At 38.9% G+C, this 17,045-nt stretch overlaps 1 protein-coding gene across 3 annotated transcripts in view; it reads right to left on the minus strand.

Moving 5' to 3' along the window:
* Positions 1 to 17,045, minus strand: part of Mllt3 (MLLT3, super elongation complex subunit) — a 329,863-nt gene that overhangs the window by 99,123 nt on the left and 213,695 nt on the right. For all 3 annotated transcript variants that reach the window (XM_023715842.1, XM_023715841.1, XM_023715840.1), the window contains exons 4-5: positions 10,933 to 11,015; positions 2,596 to 2,739 (exon numbers count right to left, since the gene is read on the minus strand). In XM_023715842.1, the coding sequence (XP_023571610.1) occupies positions 2,596 to 2,739; positions 10,933 to 11,015 (227 nt within the window). The remainder of the gene's footprint in view (positions 1 to 2,595; positions 2,740 to 10,932; positions 11,016 to 17,045) is intronic.

The following is a 17,045-nucleotide window of genomic DNA, read 5'->3' on the forward strand; positions in this document are numbered from 1 at the left end:
AATAAGTTTAGGTATAAGAACATCCCTCCAAAAATAAAAATTTATCTGAAGACACACAGTCATGAACAGAAAATTTTTGGCAAAATCAAAATGGATCAAAAGTTAGTAACACTATGGCCATATTAAAACCAAAACAGTCACAGTAACTCAAACATCTAGGTAAGCCAAAAAACGTTTACTAGTCTATTCATTGTTTACACATTTAGAGAAGGTAAAATTAATCTTACCATATGAAACAGAATCTATGGTACTACTACAATTACAACTAAATTTTTGAAATTTTATTTCATTGCAAAATTCACCAGAATTGGGCTCTTGCAAATAAATAAATAAATAAATAAATAAATAAATAAATAAATAAATAACATGCACTTGGAACATTTCACACTTCACCCTAGTTACCAATCCACAATAATCACGGAACAGGGCAATATCTGGGCTTCGCATAGCACCCTAAATGAAGACGTAAGGAAGGCACGGTAGAAGTCCAGGAGGCTCACTGTGAGATGAAGGCAGAGTGGGGCAAAGGACCAACAACGGTGAGACTGTCGGGGCGTTTGTCTCTCCACCTCCCCACACTGGCAACTACCTCCAGCATTTGGGATGGTTCGCAGCAGCCTTTGGGCACTCAAGGGATAAAGAGGCTGTATCAAGTTCTTACACCATATTTACTTCCTCTACAACCTTTATAAGAAGCTTGATATGTTCAAGTCCCATAATTCATACAGTCCAATTACCTACCCAACATTGCACTCTAGAGGAAAAACAGAAACATAAAATGTCATCCTTAAGAGAAAATAATGAAGGTTATTAGGATTTCAAGTGGATAGGAGATTGTTAAGTTAGAGCCATAATGGCGCCAACCTGTGTTCTTGGTAACTATTAAAGGAATAGTTCCTTTTTAAATGGATTCCTTAATGAATGTTTGTCGCTAATTTTAAAATGAATGTTTAAATTTTAAAATGAGTCTCACAAAAGCCCATTTCTTCATGAAGATGCACACCCTCATCACTCCAAGTGGCAGTTCATTACTCAAGGTGACCCACTGTCTCAGTCGCTCTTCTCTCATTGCTGGGACAAATTAACCAAAAACTAAATTAGTGGGGCCAGGGAGGTGGCTCAGTGAAATAAGCGCTTCCCTGGCAAGCGTAAGGGCTGAGTTCAATCCCCGGTCCCACCAAAAAAAAAAAAAAAAAAGGAAGGAAAGGTTTATTTAGCTCACAGTTAGTGAATGTTTCAATCCATACTAGATCAGCTCCAAGGTAGAGGGGCACATGGCTAAGGGCAGCAGTTCATGGCAATGGAAGACAGCAAAGAGCAAAGGGAGGAGCAGTGGCCACAGCAGCTAGCCAGCCCCTCTTCCTTCCTTATATTGTTCAGAATCTCTCCCCCAGGGCAGGTATAGACACCCATAATCCCAGCATTGGATCATGAATTAATCACGAACTCTAAAAGCTGCCCCATGACTATATGAGCTCTGGGGGGACAACTAGACAGAAACCACGACACCCATATATATTTATTTAAAATGTAATCTACTAGAATATGGCACAATGAGAAAAGAAATATAACACGGACTTGCAAAGCTTCAAATTCACATGAGCAGTCTAGCTGAAAGGACAAGAGCCTGGCAAAACGGGTTTTAGAAATGGAATTCACATAATGCAAAATGTTCATACAATCACACAAGCTTTTCTCGAGATACTTAAAGTTCATAACTCCAGATAGTGGAAACTATCTCTGCCACATGAAACCTAAGCTTTTCTATAAACGAGAGTCGCATGGCGACATATCTTCATGAGTTACAGGCTAGGCTTACAGAAAATAGTAATTTCCTAGATGCAAAATGAGATGAAATTTTCCAAGAAAACAAAAATTTAAGTGAGTAGGATCCTACAGCAAATGACATTTCAAAATGATAAAAGAAGTTCGCTGTAGTAGAAATGAGGGTCCCAGATAAACCCTATTTTAAAGGAGATTTTGACCAATGAGTGGTTTGCCTATAGCTGATGTAGCTGGCAGAAAACATTTCAAGTATTTATATGAAAGAAACTTCCAATCTAGCCAAATCACAAGGATTTTCAAGAACTTAGCATGCATTTATCTCAATATTTATTACTAACATCTCAAAAGAGAAATCTAAAATGTACCTACATACAATTCAAAGCAAAATGTTTATTAAGACTCAAATATGCAATGAATGAGCATGCTTTTTCTCTTAATGTTATCACTAAGAAAATTTGGGCAATAACTCCTTTCTAATGTTTTTTATGTAACTTTTAACTTTTCCCAAAAGTTTTTGTAACCTAATATAACAAACTTTAGATATTGCTTTTAACTGAGGGAGGTTTATTCTTGTTCTGAGCTTTTGTCAAAATAAATGAACTATATGGAACTTAGGGATATTTTGCCCAACAGTATAACTGAAAACAAGTATCTATTTTAAATTATTATTGCTTTTCTACCTGTTCTCTTCAAATCATGAGTCTACAGCCAAACCACTAAAGGTGCTACATCTCTTGTATCTCTCCCACGATGACACTACACTGTTGGTTCCTTACTTAATGGAAAGCTTTTTATGAGAATGCCACGTACCCCTCCTGCCTTCAGCAACTTTCTTCTGAAGTCCTCTGTGGGGTTGTTGAAAGTGAGCTTCTCGCAGCGGAGATGGTTCACTGGGGGGTGGCCTTCAAGATGTAGGAATAAGTCATAATCAAAGCGGACTTTCTTAGGTTCTTCCTGGGGGTTAAAAAAGTTTAAAAAGAAAAAAGTTAGGTGAAACAGAAAATTTTAATAGGAGCTGCAATTGTTATAAGGAACGGAAAACATCTAGGCACTGTGATGCCGTCCCAGTGGTACAGACCTTGCTCTTCGCTTGCACCTGCATCCTCCCCAGCTCGCACGCCACACCAGCATGAGAGCCACTTTCTCTCCTCCTGCTTGAACAAGACTTGTACCTATTGCCTGGCTCTTACTCACTGCCCCTACTGCTAGGAGCTGCCTCCTTGAACAGCTCTGCCCACTTCAGGATGTGTTCTCCACCCCTCCATCATTCAGGACTCAAAATCACCTGCATCTATCCACTGTTACTCCCAGGTTAAGAACTGAGTAGCTCCCCATAAGGGGAGCAGCCCGGCAGGCAAGCCCTATAATCCCAGACAGGCAGCTTATGAGTAAATAATCAGGAGAAAGGAAAATCCAAAAGACAAAGAAAAGACAGGATCTAGGCTGGATCTTCTATTATTCCAATTCCAAATCTGAATTGGACATGCGCAGACTTACAGAGCACCAAGGAAAAGACTGGGTTTTGGACAGCACGGTATCAATTAGCTCCCTGAGTGAGGAGGGCAGGAAGACAAAGATTGTCTTAAATTGTGTTTCGATGCAATATAAAGTATAAAGATCACCTTGTGTTCTTTGCCTTCTAAAAGGCATTACTATGTTAAAAGAGGAAGAAATTCAGGTACAGAAAATGTGTTTTAATCACCTACATGACAGGCTTGATGAGTCTTGGTTCTAAAGGTACCAAATGAGGAAGCCAAAGCTCTTCTCAAACTGCCACATACTTTGACAAGGAAAACCTATTTTTTGCCTTCTGACCTACATTTATGACCTAAGTTATATAATACACCTGGTTTACCTCTTTAATATTTTTATACAGTCTACTATGCAAAGTGATTTCAGATGTAGCATTCCTAAGCATGCCTTAACAGGACAAATGGGTTTTTTCTATATAGTGCCTTGCTTAATAAATATGTACTATAAATTTCAGCAAATTTCTATTTTGTATACTCGTAAACCACAAAGTAAAGAAATGAACATTTTGTAGAGTTTGCATTTTGCATACTCAGGGTAAGAAAAAAAGTTTTAAATAAGCCTATAATATGTTATCTGAGAAGGAAATTCAATGGCATCCAAAGGCCATTAACAAAAATCTAGTGTCACCTGATGGACAGGTAAAGGCCTTCTTAATCTGGCCTTTGGCTTCTAACTCTCCATACCACAACACCCCGTGGTCCACGTGATGGTCCAACAGTACACTCCCACTGAGTGCTTCTCAGTACTTATTTCTCACTGTGATTCACTCTGGTCTTGCATTATGGCCTTCACTGCCTACCTCCTCCCTCAACCTCTGACTTGACTTGAGTAACTCTTCATCCCTCCACAGAGTCCACTATGAAGGGGCTCACTGACCTCTACGCTATCCCAGGTCCCCGCCTACTCTGCCTTGCTGTTTGTGCGTCTTCCTCTCACCCTGTCACATCTTAGAATAGCCGCCTTCAGATTACCTCCATTTACCTATATATCATAAGACTACTGGAACTAGTAAAAGTGTTAGAATTATCATTACTGCTTGATAGTTTGTCTACACATAGAACTGCAATAGCTCTGAAATAAACACAAAGTATCATTTTCTTACACACAGAACTAGTAGGGAAAAACAGTACCTTGTCCAAAAGAATGCAATAGCTAGCTTTCATGACTCCCAGGTTCAACGCTCAAGAGATTACCTGAGTTTTAGAGCATTTACCCTTCTGTGCACATGCACGTAACCATCCACGGTGAACTGACGGTAGCTACTAAGCACTGATCCTCACATTATTACTCACTTATCCTGACACTTACACACTATTTCACTGTGGCTTTACACATACAAGGTGAACAAAATTAGCTGAAGCCAGTTCTTTTAAAAAAGTCTTAACAACTCAACCCATAAACACACAGACACTGTCTCCTACAAATTCAGGGTCCTACGGGGTTTCCCAATATCCCCAACCTTCATGTCGACTCATGCACTCATTCACCTCTTCCTATCGTGGGCTCACACACTCTCGGCCCCGCTCTCAGCAGGAGGCCATCATGCTCTGGGTTTCCTCACAGATAACGGGCCGTTCCTTCTCAGTCTTCATGGCCTTCTTTCTTCTGGGCCCTTAAATGTTACTTGCATCCCTGCAAGGCTCCTCAAGAAGACGCCGCCCACATGCAGGGCGTCTGCTCTGCCGACGGACCTGCGGCTTCCTCCTCAGCGCTCCAGCTCAGCTCCCACTCTGCACACACGTGTGTGCTCCCCAGGCTGGCACACAATGCCGTGGACATTAAACATGTCTCCTGTCCCTGTGTTCTCAGGCTTAGAAACAGCAATCCTCACTGTCTGCCACCGCTAGGACTCCTAAGAACCACCCTCCACTGTTCAGCCTCCTCATTCACCACAGGACACTGTCCCCTGGCTCTCCTAGTCCTTTTGTCTAGGACCCCTCAGGTCTCAGCCCTGTGCTTCAGCCACTACTACTGCTGCCCTCACTTCCTCACATGGTATTCTTCCCGTTTCTGAACTTGCTTCATTCTACTTCTCACAATGACAAGAGTGATTTTTTTCTTAACAGAAAAAATACTAAGTATCTTTCCATTCATCAAAAAAGGACATTAAAAAAAAAAAAGAACATTTAAAGGCTCGCCATTTTCTACGCTATAATCCCACCTCCTGGAATAACAAGAATTATCGTTCATCATTTCCCTCTATGTGCTTGCTTCTCCTCTAGACATTCTTCTCCATCATTCTGAAATCCCCGCGCCTCCTCAGTACCCCCTTATGTCTTGTCCAGCGTGGTGAACCTGTGGCATGTGCACTGCAGCCAGCAGCTCTCTGTCATCATGAAGAGGTTCTCCAACCCTCATTGCGTCTTTCGCAGGTAGTGTTCTCTACGTCCAAGACACCCTCCATTTACTGTGTGGTTTGTGCAAGCACATTATTTAAGACTCAATTTAATGCCTTAGCTCCTGGCAAGTCTTAAGGACCCCTCCCTCTCAGTACAATTAGAATTTGGTATCGGGCGCAGGCTCTTTCTCTCTGTCTCTCCCCCCACTCTCTGGCTGTCTGGCTGGCTGGCTGGCTGGCTGGCTGGCTGGCTGGCTGTGTGTGTGTGTGCTGTCTCTGTCTGTCTCTCTCTGTCTGTCTGTCTCTGTCTCTGTCTCTGTCTCTGTCTCTCTCTCTCAGGACTGGGGATCAAACTCCGGACCTTGTGCTTTCTAGGCAGTCACTTAAGCTGCTGGTCTCTCCACCCTAGGTATCTTACAGCATTTCTCTATGAAATAATTATCACACACAATTATGAACATTTTTATGTTACCCTCCCCCTAAATTTTAAAACAATCAATGCACTTTTCTACCTTGTAATTGATAGTATAAATTAGGAAAGTTTCTATTACACATTTTGGCAATATCTATAAAAACACTAAATGCTAATGATATCTGACCCCATAATCCTATCCCTAAGAATCTCTTCAAATACAGATGCAAACAGTCAGGGTAGCATTCTTTGTAACATCAAAAAATTAAAAATTATCTGCATTAGTATCATGATACACTACTTAGGTATGTAAAACCTCTAACTTGAGAAGGCATATTGCGAAGGGAGTTAAAGACAAACCATGAGAAAAAAAGCAAGTGTCCTGCCTTTTCTTCTGTACTGACGTCTGTACATACATGGAGGAAATATAACTAAGCAAGAACAAATCGATAACAATCAGAAGTCAAGCTTTATTCCAGACAGTTTTACTAGACTTATACTCCCATATATTTTTGAAAGAAAAAAATTTGATGAACACTAGTTATTAGTATAAAAACAATGAGACAATACTATTATCTTGTAGCCCTCAAACTTTTTTTTTTTTTTTTTTTTTTAATTTTTTTCAGAACCAGGGATTGATCTCAGGTGCTTGTGCTTGCCAGGAAAGCGCTTATTCTACTGAGCCATCTCCCTGGCACTCAAACTTTAAATAAAAGCCTTTTTTCAGTAAAATTAAGGATAAGGACAATAAAGCACATCTCTTTGTATGAGTCTTAAGTATAATATTTAATTTTTTATATTTACTTTTTTTTTTTTTTTTGAGAAGAAAACAGTACCCATTCACTACTGTTCCCCCAACTGGATGCCCTCTCTTTGTGGGCAGACATAATTATTATGTTTATCTATACTCCTCACAAACAGAGTTGGCTTCAAAGTTCAAACAAGAAAGCAGGTACTTGTTCTATATATAAAACCAATGTTTCCTAGAACTAGGACCCTGATTTTGACATCAGTTTATCCCTTTAATGGTACAGAAAGTTCATGCTGGACACTGATTCATGTGTGTTGCCTGAGAACACACTGGTACACATGGGATCCTTCTGAACCTACAGTGCCACAACCAATTTTGTTTCCAAGCATCTATTGGTCCCAAGTGTCTGAAACACACGACTCTCACAGATAGGCTGCTTTTGTTAAATACACGTACAAAAAATAGAGAATAAACACCCACAAGCTCAAAAGAAGTCCTGATACTCTCCCAGATCTCTTGACAGTGGCAGCTCAACTAAATAAGAACTCAAGAAACTGACATTAGAGAATAGGGCAAGCTCAAAGTCCAAGAAGGGACCCAGAGCAGGACAGCATTCTTAGTACATTAGGATTCTCCCACCCACAACACTCTTTAGGCTGCATTCCTTCCTCTCCTAAAAAAAACTCTTGACATTTTTTATAAATGATCATTAAAATGGACATTCACTATTCAAAACAGGATAAACACCTGTAATAAAATGATAATCAAAAGAAAAAAATAAAATGAACTTCGTGGAGTAAGAGCCTAGACCTACATACATCATTTCAGTCAGAAAGGAAACAAGAAACATAACGAGTTGCTAACTGAAATAAACCAGACACAGAAAAACAGTTCTGCATGATTCCACTTCTTTGAGATGTCTGAAGTAGTCACATGTATCCACTTTGTAAAGTCCTGCTGTAGTAGCAATTGTCAGGGGCTCAGGGGAAGAGAAACAAGCAGTTGTTAATCATCAGACATAATGTGAACAAGCTCTAGCAATCTGCCGTACAACACTGCACCTACAGTCAATGTAATGTACACTTATGATCTGTTTAGTAGAGCTCATATTGTGTTCTTACTATAATACAGTTAAATTTAAAACTACATTTAGCTAAAAGATCCAAACTGAAATATCAAAATATTTCATTTCCAAGAACCTCTGTAAGACACAATAAAGTGACAAGTTAAGATTGTTTTAAATGAAAAAATAACATATATGGGCTGGGAGTGGTGGTGCATGCCGGTGATCACAGCACTCAGGAGACTGAGACAAGAGGATTGCTCTGAGTTTGAGGTCAACCTGGGCTACAAAGTGAATTCAAGGCCAGCCTGAACTACATAACTAAACTCTGTCTCAAAAAAGCATCAATTAATTAATTTATAAAAGTACATGAACTACCACGAGTGTATTATACACTGAGATTTAACAGATGTTAATTCTTTCATCAAACTTTAAAGATATAAACTACATGCATATAAGCTTCACTTTCTCTCCATCCTGAATGCTCTTAAATTCATCTGTTTTCATTTGAACACCTGCTCTTACACCACAAGTGTTTCATAACACTATTTACTCATTTTAGTGCTTTATAAAAACATACACAAATGATATCAAACTGTTACGTATTAAATTTTTCCAACACTAGGTCAGCAACATTTCTTCAGACATACTCATTAGGTACTGTATGATACCCTGCATCAGTAATCCATCACTTACCAATCCATAACTCTACATATGGCCAATTAAGCATCTCCTAATTTCTTATATTTTAAGCACTGAAATATATCTTACTGTTCACAAGTGAAAACAACAATTGTTATTAAACATAGAACCTTAAAAATATCTAAAATTAGAAATAATTTGAATACTAAACATAAAATCTACTTAATAGTGTTCAGTCTGCATCTATTTTATAGTGACCTCAAAGCAGTAACAACTTTTTATTTCATGTGCCTCTTTTTAATAATTAAAAAAGAAAAGCTCCAATAAAGCTTGCGCATCTTAGAGTTACAAAAACAACTGCCTTATGTGCTTTCACTATAACTTCTTTTTACTTTGCTCCATCCCTTTCAGGATGAAGCCAGGGGGTGGGGCTCGGGGGGGTCCCCCCTACTTGCTATCTCTGCATCTTTCATCTGTTCTCTTTCTAATCTAGTATATAGAAAGATTCTAGTTATTTCTGCAAAGTCAGTAAGTGGGAAAGTCATAAAACTTGCTTCTATGCTCAACGAAGAGCTTGCAAAAATGACTAGAGAAGTTAAATCAAAATAAGAATAAAAAGTATGCACTTTTGCATTATTTCCAGACTGAGGCCCGCGCAGTGTAAAATTAGCACACGAGCAGACTACACAGAGCCATACTATTCATTACACAGGATTAGAGTTGCCTTTTCCATATTGTCCTTGAGACAAAAATTTATGAAGTATAGATTCTTAGTATAAGCGAATCCCTACATAAAATTCAAAACTGGAAAGGAAGATATGACAAAATAGATCATCATATGATCGTCATTAATTAAACAGTCAAGATGTTAATAAAGGAGGTAGGGCAAGGGAGAGATGGGTTCTGAATCTTGTCTCATAAACATAATCACTTAAAAACACATTGTAAAATGAAAAATGGATCTTCATTGCCTTCACAGCTGGAAGGAATGGACAATGGCTGTCGCTTTGCAAAGTAGCTTACCAGTTTCTCAGTAAGTTAAACTTGGAATTATCATAGGGCTGAACAATTCTACTTAGGTATACTCTTCAGGGATTTTGTCCATAAAGCCCTTATAAATGAATACTCAAGCAGCATTATTCACACAGTGAAGAAGTAGGAACATGTGAAATGGCTATCAACTTACAAATGAAAAGACAAGATGTAACACATTTATACAGTGCAGTACTGCTCAGCCACAAAAGTGAGCACTGACATGCTGTATAACGTGGATGAATATCCTCTCAAAAGTTCTTATAAACTTGCTAAATGAAATGACACATAAGAACAGAGTGTACTGTCAAAGACAAAATATAGAAAGCACATAAACATTCATGCAGAAATAAGTTGCTGTCATGTATGTCCCCAAAATATGAATATAGGAAAATCTCAACTGACAGTGTAGAAGGTATGAAGAAACATGGTCTAGTAGGAATGAGGTACCTGAGAAGAGAGTCAGGAGGGAGAAAAAAATAGTAACAAAAACCCTCTGTCCATATACACATTCCCACTTCACAGCCCACCCCACACAGATTCGGGGCCCTTGGGCTTGGGGGCCTGCAGCCCACGCCGAGCTCAGGTCCTGAGGCTGCCACCGTCTCCAGGCTCAACTGTCATGCAGTACAGTACGGGCTTAGACCCCATAAGGTTCTACCTGCTCAGTGCTGTCTGCAAAAGGGATACATTTTAGAGACTATGACTTTGGGGGTAAAAAGGAATGGCACGATTAAAAATACCACTGACTGAGTGTTTACTAAGATGAGGCACTGCTCTAAATACTTCATATAAAATCATTTTATCTCACCATACTACTTTATGAGGTAGATATTCTGATGTCCTCAATTTGTAAGCAAGAAACATAAGCCCCACATCATCTCAGCAATTTCTGCAATACTGTAGTCTTTGTATTCTGCAATATACATGCTCCTAATAACTTTTAAATCTAGAATGTATAATACATTGAGTTGAAATAACTGTCTGTCAAGGTCAGTATTTGTATTACCTAAAGAGAACATGAGATTGTTATTAGTAAGTCACAAAAATTCTAGAAATATCAAAACAAGTAAAGGAACATTTCACTAAAAATTCTTTTACAAACATACACTATTTGTTTTCTAACTGGTAATCATTCTTCTCTTAAAAGTTTAATTAATATCATACAAACTGACTTTATATAATTCAAATTATCTTTTTATAGCCATTACCTCTATGCCTAAGGGTAGATAACAATAGCCAAAATTCCAAGAAGACAAATTTAACTTTCATTTTAAAGCCATGTAGTGTTAGAAGTGTTATAAATCGTAAGTATTTTAAATGAGATTTGAGTAATGGAAGATCTTCTGAAAAATTAATGGGTAAAGATTACATACCTTGTTTTTAAAATAAACCTCAATTGGCAAAATGAAACCAGCATACCCAGATTCTTCTACTTTGTAAGGTGGATCTTTGCACACTGCAACATTAAAACAGAAAAGAGGAAAGATGAGAATATATTTTAAAAAAGAAAGTCCCCCCACTTTTTTTTGGTAGCAGCAAAAAAAAAATTAATTAAAAGAAAAAAAATCTCATTCTACTATATAGATCACTCATAATTTTCCCAACCCTTTGGTAGTCCCAAAGCTGAGTCTCTATTCTTTATTTCTTCTCTGGAATCTATGACAATAATTTGTCTTATCTAAAACAAAAGTTTATTGAAATTCTGAGCATTGCTTATTGAAGTCCTCTATGGTTATTAATGAGTGTACCACCCCTTAGTTGTTTGCGATGTCACCCTCTATAGTCTTAACCATTTTATTGATGCCCATAAAAATTATTACCCTCATCTTTTCCCCTTGCCAAAAGAATGGTTATTGCAAGTCTGACAGACAGATATACATACATTTACACTTAATCTTAGCTAAAAGGTTAAATGCTTTAAAATATAATCATATCAAAGAATAAAAAAGAAACAATAACACTTTGTATTTCATATGGAATCAGTAAGAAACAAAACTATTACGCAATCTCTGGGGGGAAAAATTCCTAGGAAACTAGATTTTACACTCCTCCAAAGTTCCCATTAAACTGAAGTCCATCAAAAGCCAATTGAAATTATCCTGCTGAAGACCACAGTTTCGTGGTTTCACACAGTAAAGCTGTACAAGCTGAAACCCAAGTCCGCTTCAGCAGCCCACACTTGCTGCCTCTGCACCTCCCTTAACCCCTGGGTTTCAGTCAAACACCCCCACCGCAATTCCCTCCAACTGAGCTGTCCCCACCTTAGCCTAGTCCTCCCAAGGTTCCTTCTGTCCCTCACACCTGGAGGCAACTCTGTCACCTTTCTCTTAAATCTCAGTTTCTAGGCCATGAAGTTCTATCACCTCTGCTTTGAGCCTCCAAACGCAGTAAATGTCAGCATCAAAGCTTCAACACTTTAACCACACATTTCGGAATCTCACCAGCTAATGATCACTCTCCTCAAAGACAAAAAGAGTATTTACCTCCGAAATATAAAGACTATGTCAAGGGCTCAGGCTGGAGCAGCCAATATATCTGGCTTCCAATCTGCAATCCAACTCAAACTCTAGCCTACCTTTGCAAAGTGAACTCACTCACCTCTCTGAAACTTGGGCTCCTTTTCTAGACAATGTAAAAATTAAGACGGTAACTTACAGACTGAATGTCTGTGCCCACTTCACCCATCTATATTTTCACATCCAATCTCTTAACAGTAACAGTACTAGGAAGTGAGGCCTTGGGGAGATGACTGGGTCATACAGTGCAGCCCTCAGGAATAGACTCAGTAACCTTACAGAAAGCTCTTTGGCCTCTTCCTTTCTATGAAGAATGGCGAGAAGATGGCAGTGTGCGACCTTACAATGGACCCTCCCCACAATGCAATCTATAAGTTACCATGTCATTACCCTGATCTTGGATTTCCAACCACCAGAACCATGAGAAACATATTTTTATCATGTATATGCCACCCAGCCTGAGACTTTGGTCTAAGAGCCTGAAGGGATTGAGAGAGACAAACATAAACTTGCAGCCCAGGGCCTGGCACCTGTCAGTTTTCAATAGGCAAAAGGCAGAAGTGCTATTGGATCAGAACCCTCAGGTCCACGGCTCAGAGCTAGAGACTCTCTAGATGGCCTGTGCTGCCTTTCCCTGAATAGGGAGGACACACCTACAAATCTGCAAGCATGGCTGCGAGAACACTATGAGGAGAACAGCACACACAAGATATTTGTTAATACAAACAGTGATGTTGATAATACAAATGAAAAGGGGCAGTACATGCCACAAATACAAACATGGATATAACAGGGTATAGACACTAAAGGCAAGATTCTGAGTTCTGACTGTCCTCTAGTTCACTGTAGGAAAATTTCACCCAAGCTGACATCAGAAAAACTCATTAAAAAGTAACGCATCTTGCTTGACTTTATAGGCCCCCAGCCCCAGCTTCTATCTTGTATTCACTGACCAACTACCAATTAACATTCAAATACCCTAAACACTCAAGTGGGTAGGGATACTACTGAACTCCAAGCAGCCCTGCACCGCAGTGAGGAGACTGCTGTCACACGGGTGGCATTTCCAGGCTGCTCAGCCTTTGAGATAAGGTCCAGGTCGGTTAGGGTTAATCACGTCAAAGTCACTGGAAGGAGCTGTACTTTGTGGCTGCTTCACAGGTCAGATAAGTTATAGCTGTTCCTTCAAACACTCTTTTATATAATTCATTTTCTCCATCCTGCATGTAAACTGCACCCCTTACAGGAAACAGTCGTTGGTGAGCACATCTTATAGTTCAAGGTCTTAGAATTTATCCTACCACCCTAAATGAATTGATGTGCTATCTACTAATATTGTAGTTGCCTTGTTTGTTTTTGGTCTTTTTTGATTTTACTGTATTTTTTTTGGTTGAATTGTTTTTTAGAGGAGGCTTATTTTTTGTTTTTGGTGCCAAGGACTGAACCCAGGGTTTCTAGCTTGCCAGGCAAGCATTCTACCGCTGAGCCAAATCCCCAGCCCCCTATCTACTAATATTGTATAGGAGTCTAGTTTTATAACAAAATATTTTCCAATTCATACCTTAATTATTTTAAATGTAATGTTTTCATCAATAACAATGAACAATGTCTGTAAAGGAACCAGAGTTCTTAATTACTAGAAAATGACAGAAACTTTTTATGCATAATAAAAATGAAAGAAAAACCACAGAAATGTCAATACAAGCAACTTTTTTAATCTGTAAAAAGTCAAGTTAGGAGATTAATTTTTATTCTTAAAACTGTGCACACTAAATTAAAATTCAGCCATGATGTTAGCTGTTTAAGAATGTCTCACTGTTCTTTCACAATTTTGAAGAGAATGTAAAAGGTAGACAAATCCTGAAATAGTCACTTCTTAAAAGACTACTTCAAGAGACTGAGTTTCAGGAGGTCAGGAACCACAGCACCACTCAAACCCGTAATTGTCTGCATGAATGTTGAGTCAGAAAACACGAACTGAAATATTTGAATTTTTGGAATATTTCTGTTACTTTTCCCTAATTCACCAGTCAAAATCATTACCTTCCCAATTACAGTGGTGAGCTGACACTAGCCAATCAAGCCCTTCTCCAAACACCACATAAGAAACATGAGTTTATAAAAGCTGGTACAAATGACAGAAAGCATTGTCACAGAGGAAGCATCTCTTGAAAGCTAAGTACCCAGTGAGAAACTAGTTCTAATTCTGATAGTACCACATTTGAGGCAACTGCATTAATCAACTGGGTCAGAAGATCTCTAGGGCCATTTTGAAACTAACATTGTATAATAAAAGAATAGATTCTCTCTCCTCTCTTGCTATTTTACTTTTACTGCTAGCTACGTACTCCAAGCTTCTACTCCCCGCTCAAGTAAGTATACGTACTGTGTGAATTTGTCAGAACACAGTACTCAGAACTCATACTGAGGAACAGATAAAATTATTGTAAAAAATAATTGGATTTTTTTTTCCAGTTTGCACAATTTAGGTCCAAATACAGTATATAACACATGACATAACTACTATACATTGACGATTAACCTGTTTAATCCCGAAGCTGAAAAAGATGCATAAAGAGAAGGTCATGATTTGGTTAACCCACAGTAACTCAAATCCTTATTAATCAGTAAATCCTTAATAAAAATTTTCTGTAGTTTCCTTTAGGAGAAAGTCATTTGAAAAAGAGTCATGCTTGATATACAGAGAAAAAAATAAGTCTGTGATTAAACAATTGCACATAAAAATTAATTTGATTAATATGACACATTTTGTCACAAAAACAGTCTTTTAGCAAATCCTAAAGATTCTCATTTTTAAAAAATAACATGTGGAAACAGTTTTTCCTTAATTCTCAGGAAAAGCCAGCAGATTCATCTCCAGAGTATCTCTGGATAGTCTGGTTTTCAGACACTACGATTTATGCCCAACAAAATATGTTTGTAAATGATATGGCCCAGTTGGCCACCTGAGATTATCGGCTTTTCTTTATTTACTGTAGAGGGGCCTTTGAGATGCAGTCTTACTATATCACCACTGCTCTGTGCTAATCGTCCTGTCCAGCTGGAAGCTGTTTTGGACTCAGTTCCTGCACACCACGAATGGAGGTAATCTTCATGCAGGCAATTCATGCAGGCAATCTTCTGCACAGCCAGTCTTACTTTCCAGGAAGGTTCCACACCAACACTGGGAAGCCAAGGCCACTGGCTAGTGGCTGCAAGTCTGAGCACCAGGGTAGCTTGCCACACCAAGCATGGATTAAGTCTGTATACTCATGATGACATCGTAAAAAGAACAAATATCAACAGCTGGATTTTGTTTTTCTTTTCTTTCATTCACACACACACACACATTCTCCATTGCTTCTATTCAGCCATTTCTTAAAAAAAGCAACAATATTTCTCCCTATGTTTTAATACTTCCTTCACTTACTTGCAAAATGATTAAGACAACAGTAAATTATTTCAGTGACATTAGCTGTTCTTACCTTGTTGATTCTTAATATGGAATTCTGAAAATGTAACTGAGGGCCAGCCAAATAGCTAAGGGGGAAAGCGCCTGCAAGCAGGTACAGGGTCTGCAGGGTCCAGGGTTTCGATCCGCAGGCCTGATGTGCCAGCCCCAACGCTGGGACACGCTGAGACTGCAATTGACACTGCATGGTGGCAAGCGCCTGTAATCCCAGCTCTTAGGAGGCTATAAATAGGCGGAGCACCATGAGTCCGATCCAGCAGTGAGAGCCTGAACACCCTGTAGACCCTTCCCTAAATAAATAAATGTGTAACTGTTTCCTGTTAATAAATAATGGTATCAACAGCAGATAACTGCCAAACTTTCATGAAGTATTGAAGACACAAAGCAGATACAGTTAACTAGTGCAGCAATCATGGATACTCGCCTACTTCTCCAAATTCTCAAGCCCCAACTCAAATAGCACCTCCTCTAGAGAGCCTTTCCTCAATACATTAAAATAAAAATTGAATCTTTTAAAATTCCACTTTATTCCTCATTGAATGTTAGCTAAACCTAATGTATCTGCTATCATCTAGCTCCACCTCACACCTACTTCAATCTGAGCCTCTGATGAGCCAGGGCCTTATCTCAGGCTTCCCGGAGCCCTATACTGCTGGAACGAAGAGCACCGTTTATGAAGTTCAGGGCAATTAACAAAATATAACTTCAACATAACCTTTAACCAAGCTTCTGTACAAACCTGGCATCTCACAAGAACATACACGGGGCCTAGGAGGCAAGCTGAAGGCATGAGCAAAGGCGAGAGGAAGGGCACCTGAGCATGAAGAGCCACAAGCAACACTGAACACGAAGGATGCGGAAAGGGTAATACCAAGAGGTTCATATTTCATATAGAATCTTATGCCGTACACACATTAGTGCACATCCAAGTAGAAAATAAAACAGAATTATATATAGAAAGGGCATAATTAATTATAAAACGTTGCTTCAAATGATTAGCCTAATGAAACTGTATTTCTAGGCTAATTTGATGGGAAAATGCAAAACTATATTTTCTGTTCAAGAGAAACCAAATTCTGACGGAGCATCATTTAGTTGAAAAGAACTGACACTTCCAACCGAACAATGACTATCTTTTATTTCAAGTTACAGCTTGAGCAGAACAGTCTTATTTCAGAAGGTTCATCTGGAAAAGCAACAGGTGCTGCACAAAAGCACTGCCCCAGGGTAGCGCCTCAGAGCCTCCCACCACCACGGCAGGCAGGCGCAGGAAGTTGATCTCTGTAACACTTCTATTTTTTAAACAAATACATAAAAAGCCACCAAAGAATTCTACTTCCTAAAACAATCATCCCATGATTTTTGTATATTGCAGAAGTGAAAAAGCTTTTCGGACAGCTTTTAAACATCAATGTTTCAACTGAACTTCTATGTACAACACTTGGTCCAGCTATTGCTAAGACGTGCTCTTTTATTTAGAGGGAGGACAAAATAAAGT

The sequence above is a fragment of the Octodon degus genome, unplaced genomic scaffold, assembly GCF_000260255.1.
Source record: "Octodon degus isolate 3935 unplaced genomic scaffold, OctDeg1.0 scaffold00044, whole genome shotgun sequence".
Taxonomy (NCBI): Eukaryota; Metazoa; Chordata; class Mammalia; order Rodentia; family Octodontidae; genus Octodon; species Octodon degus.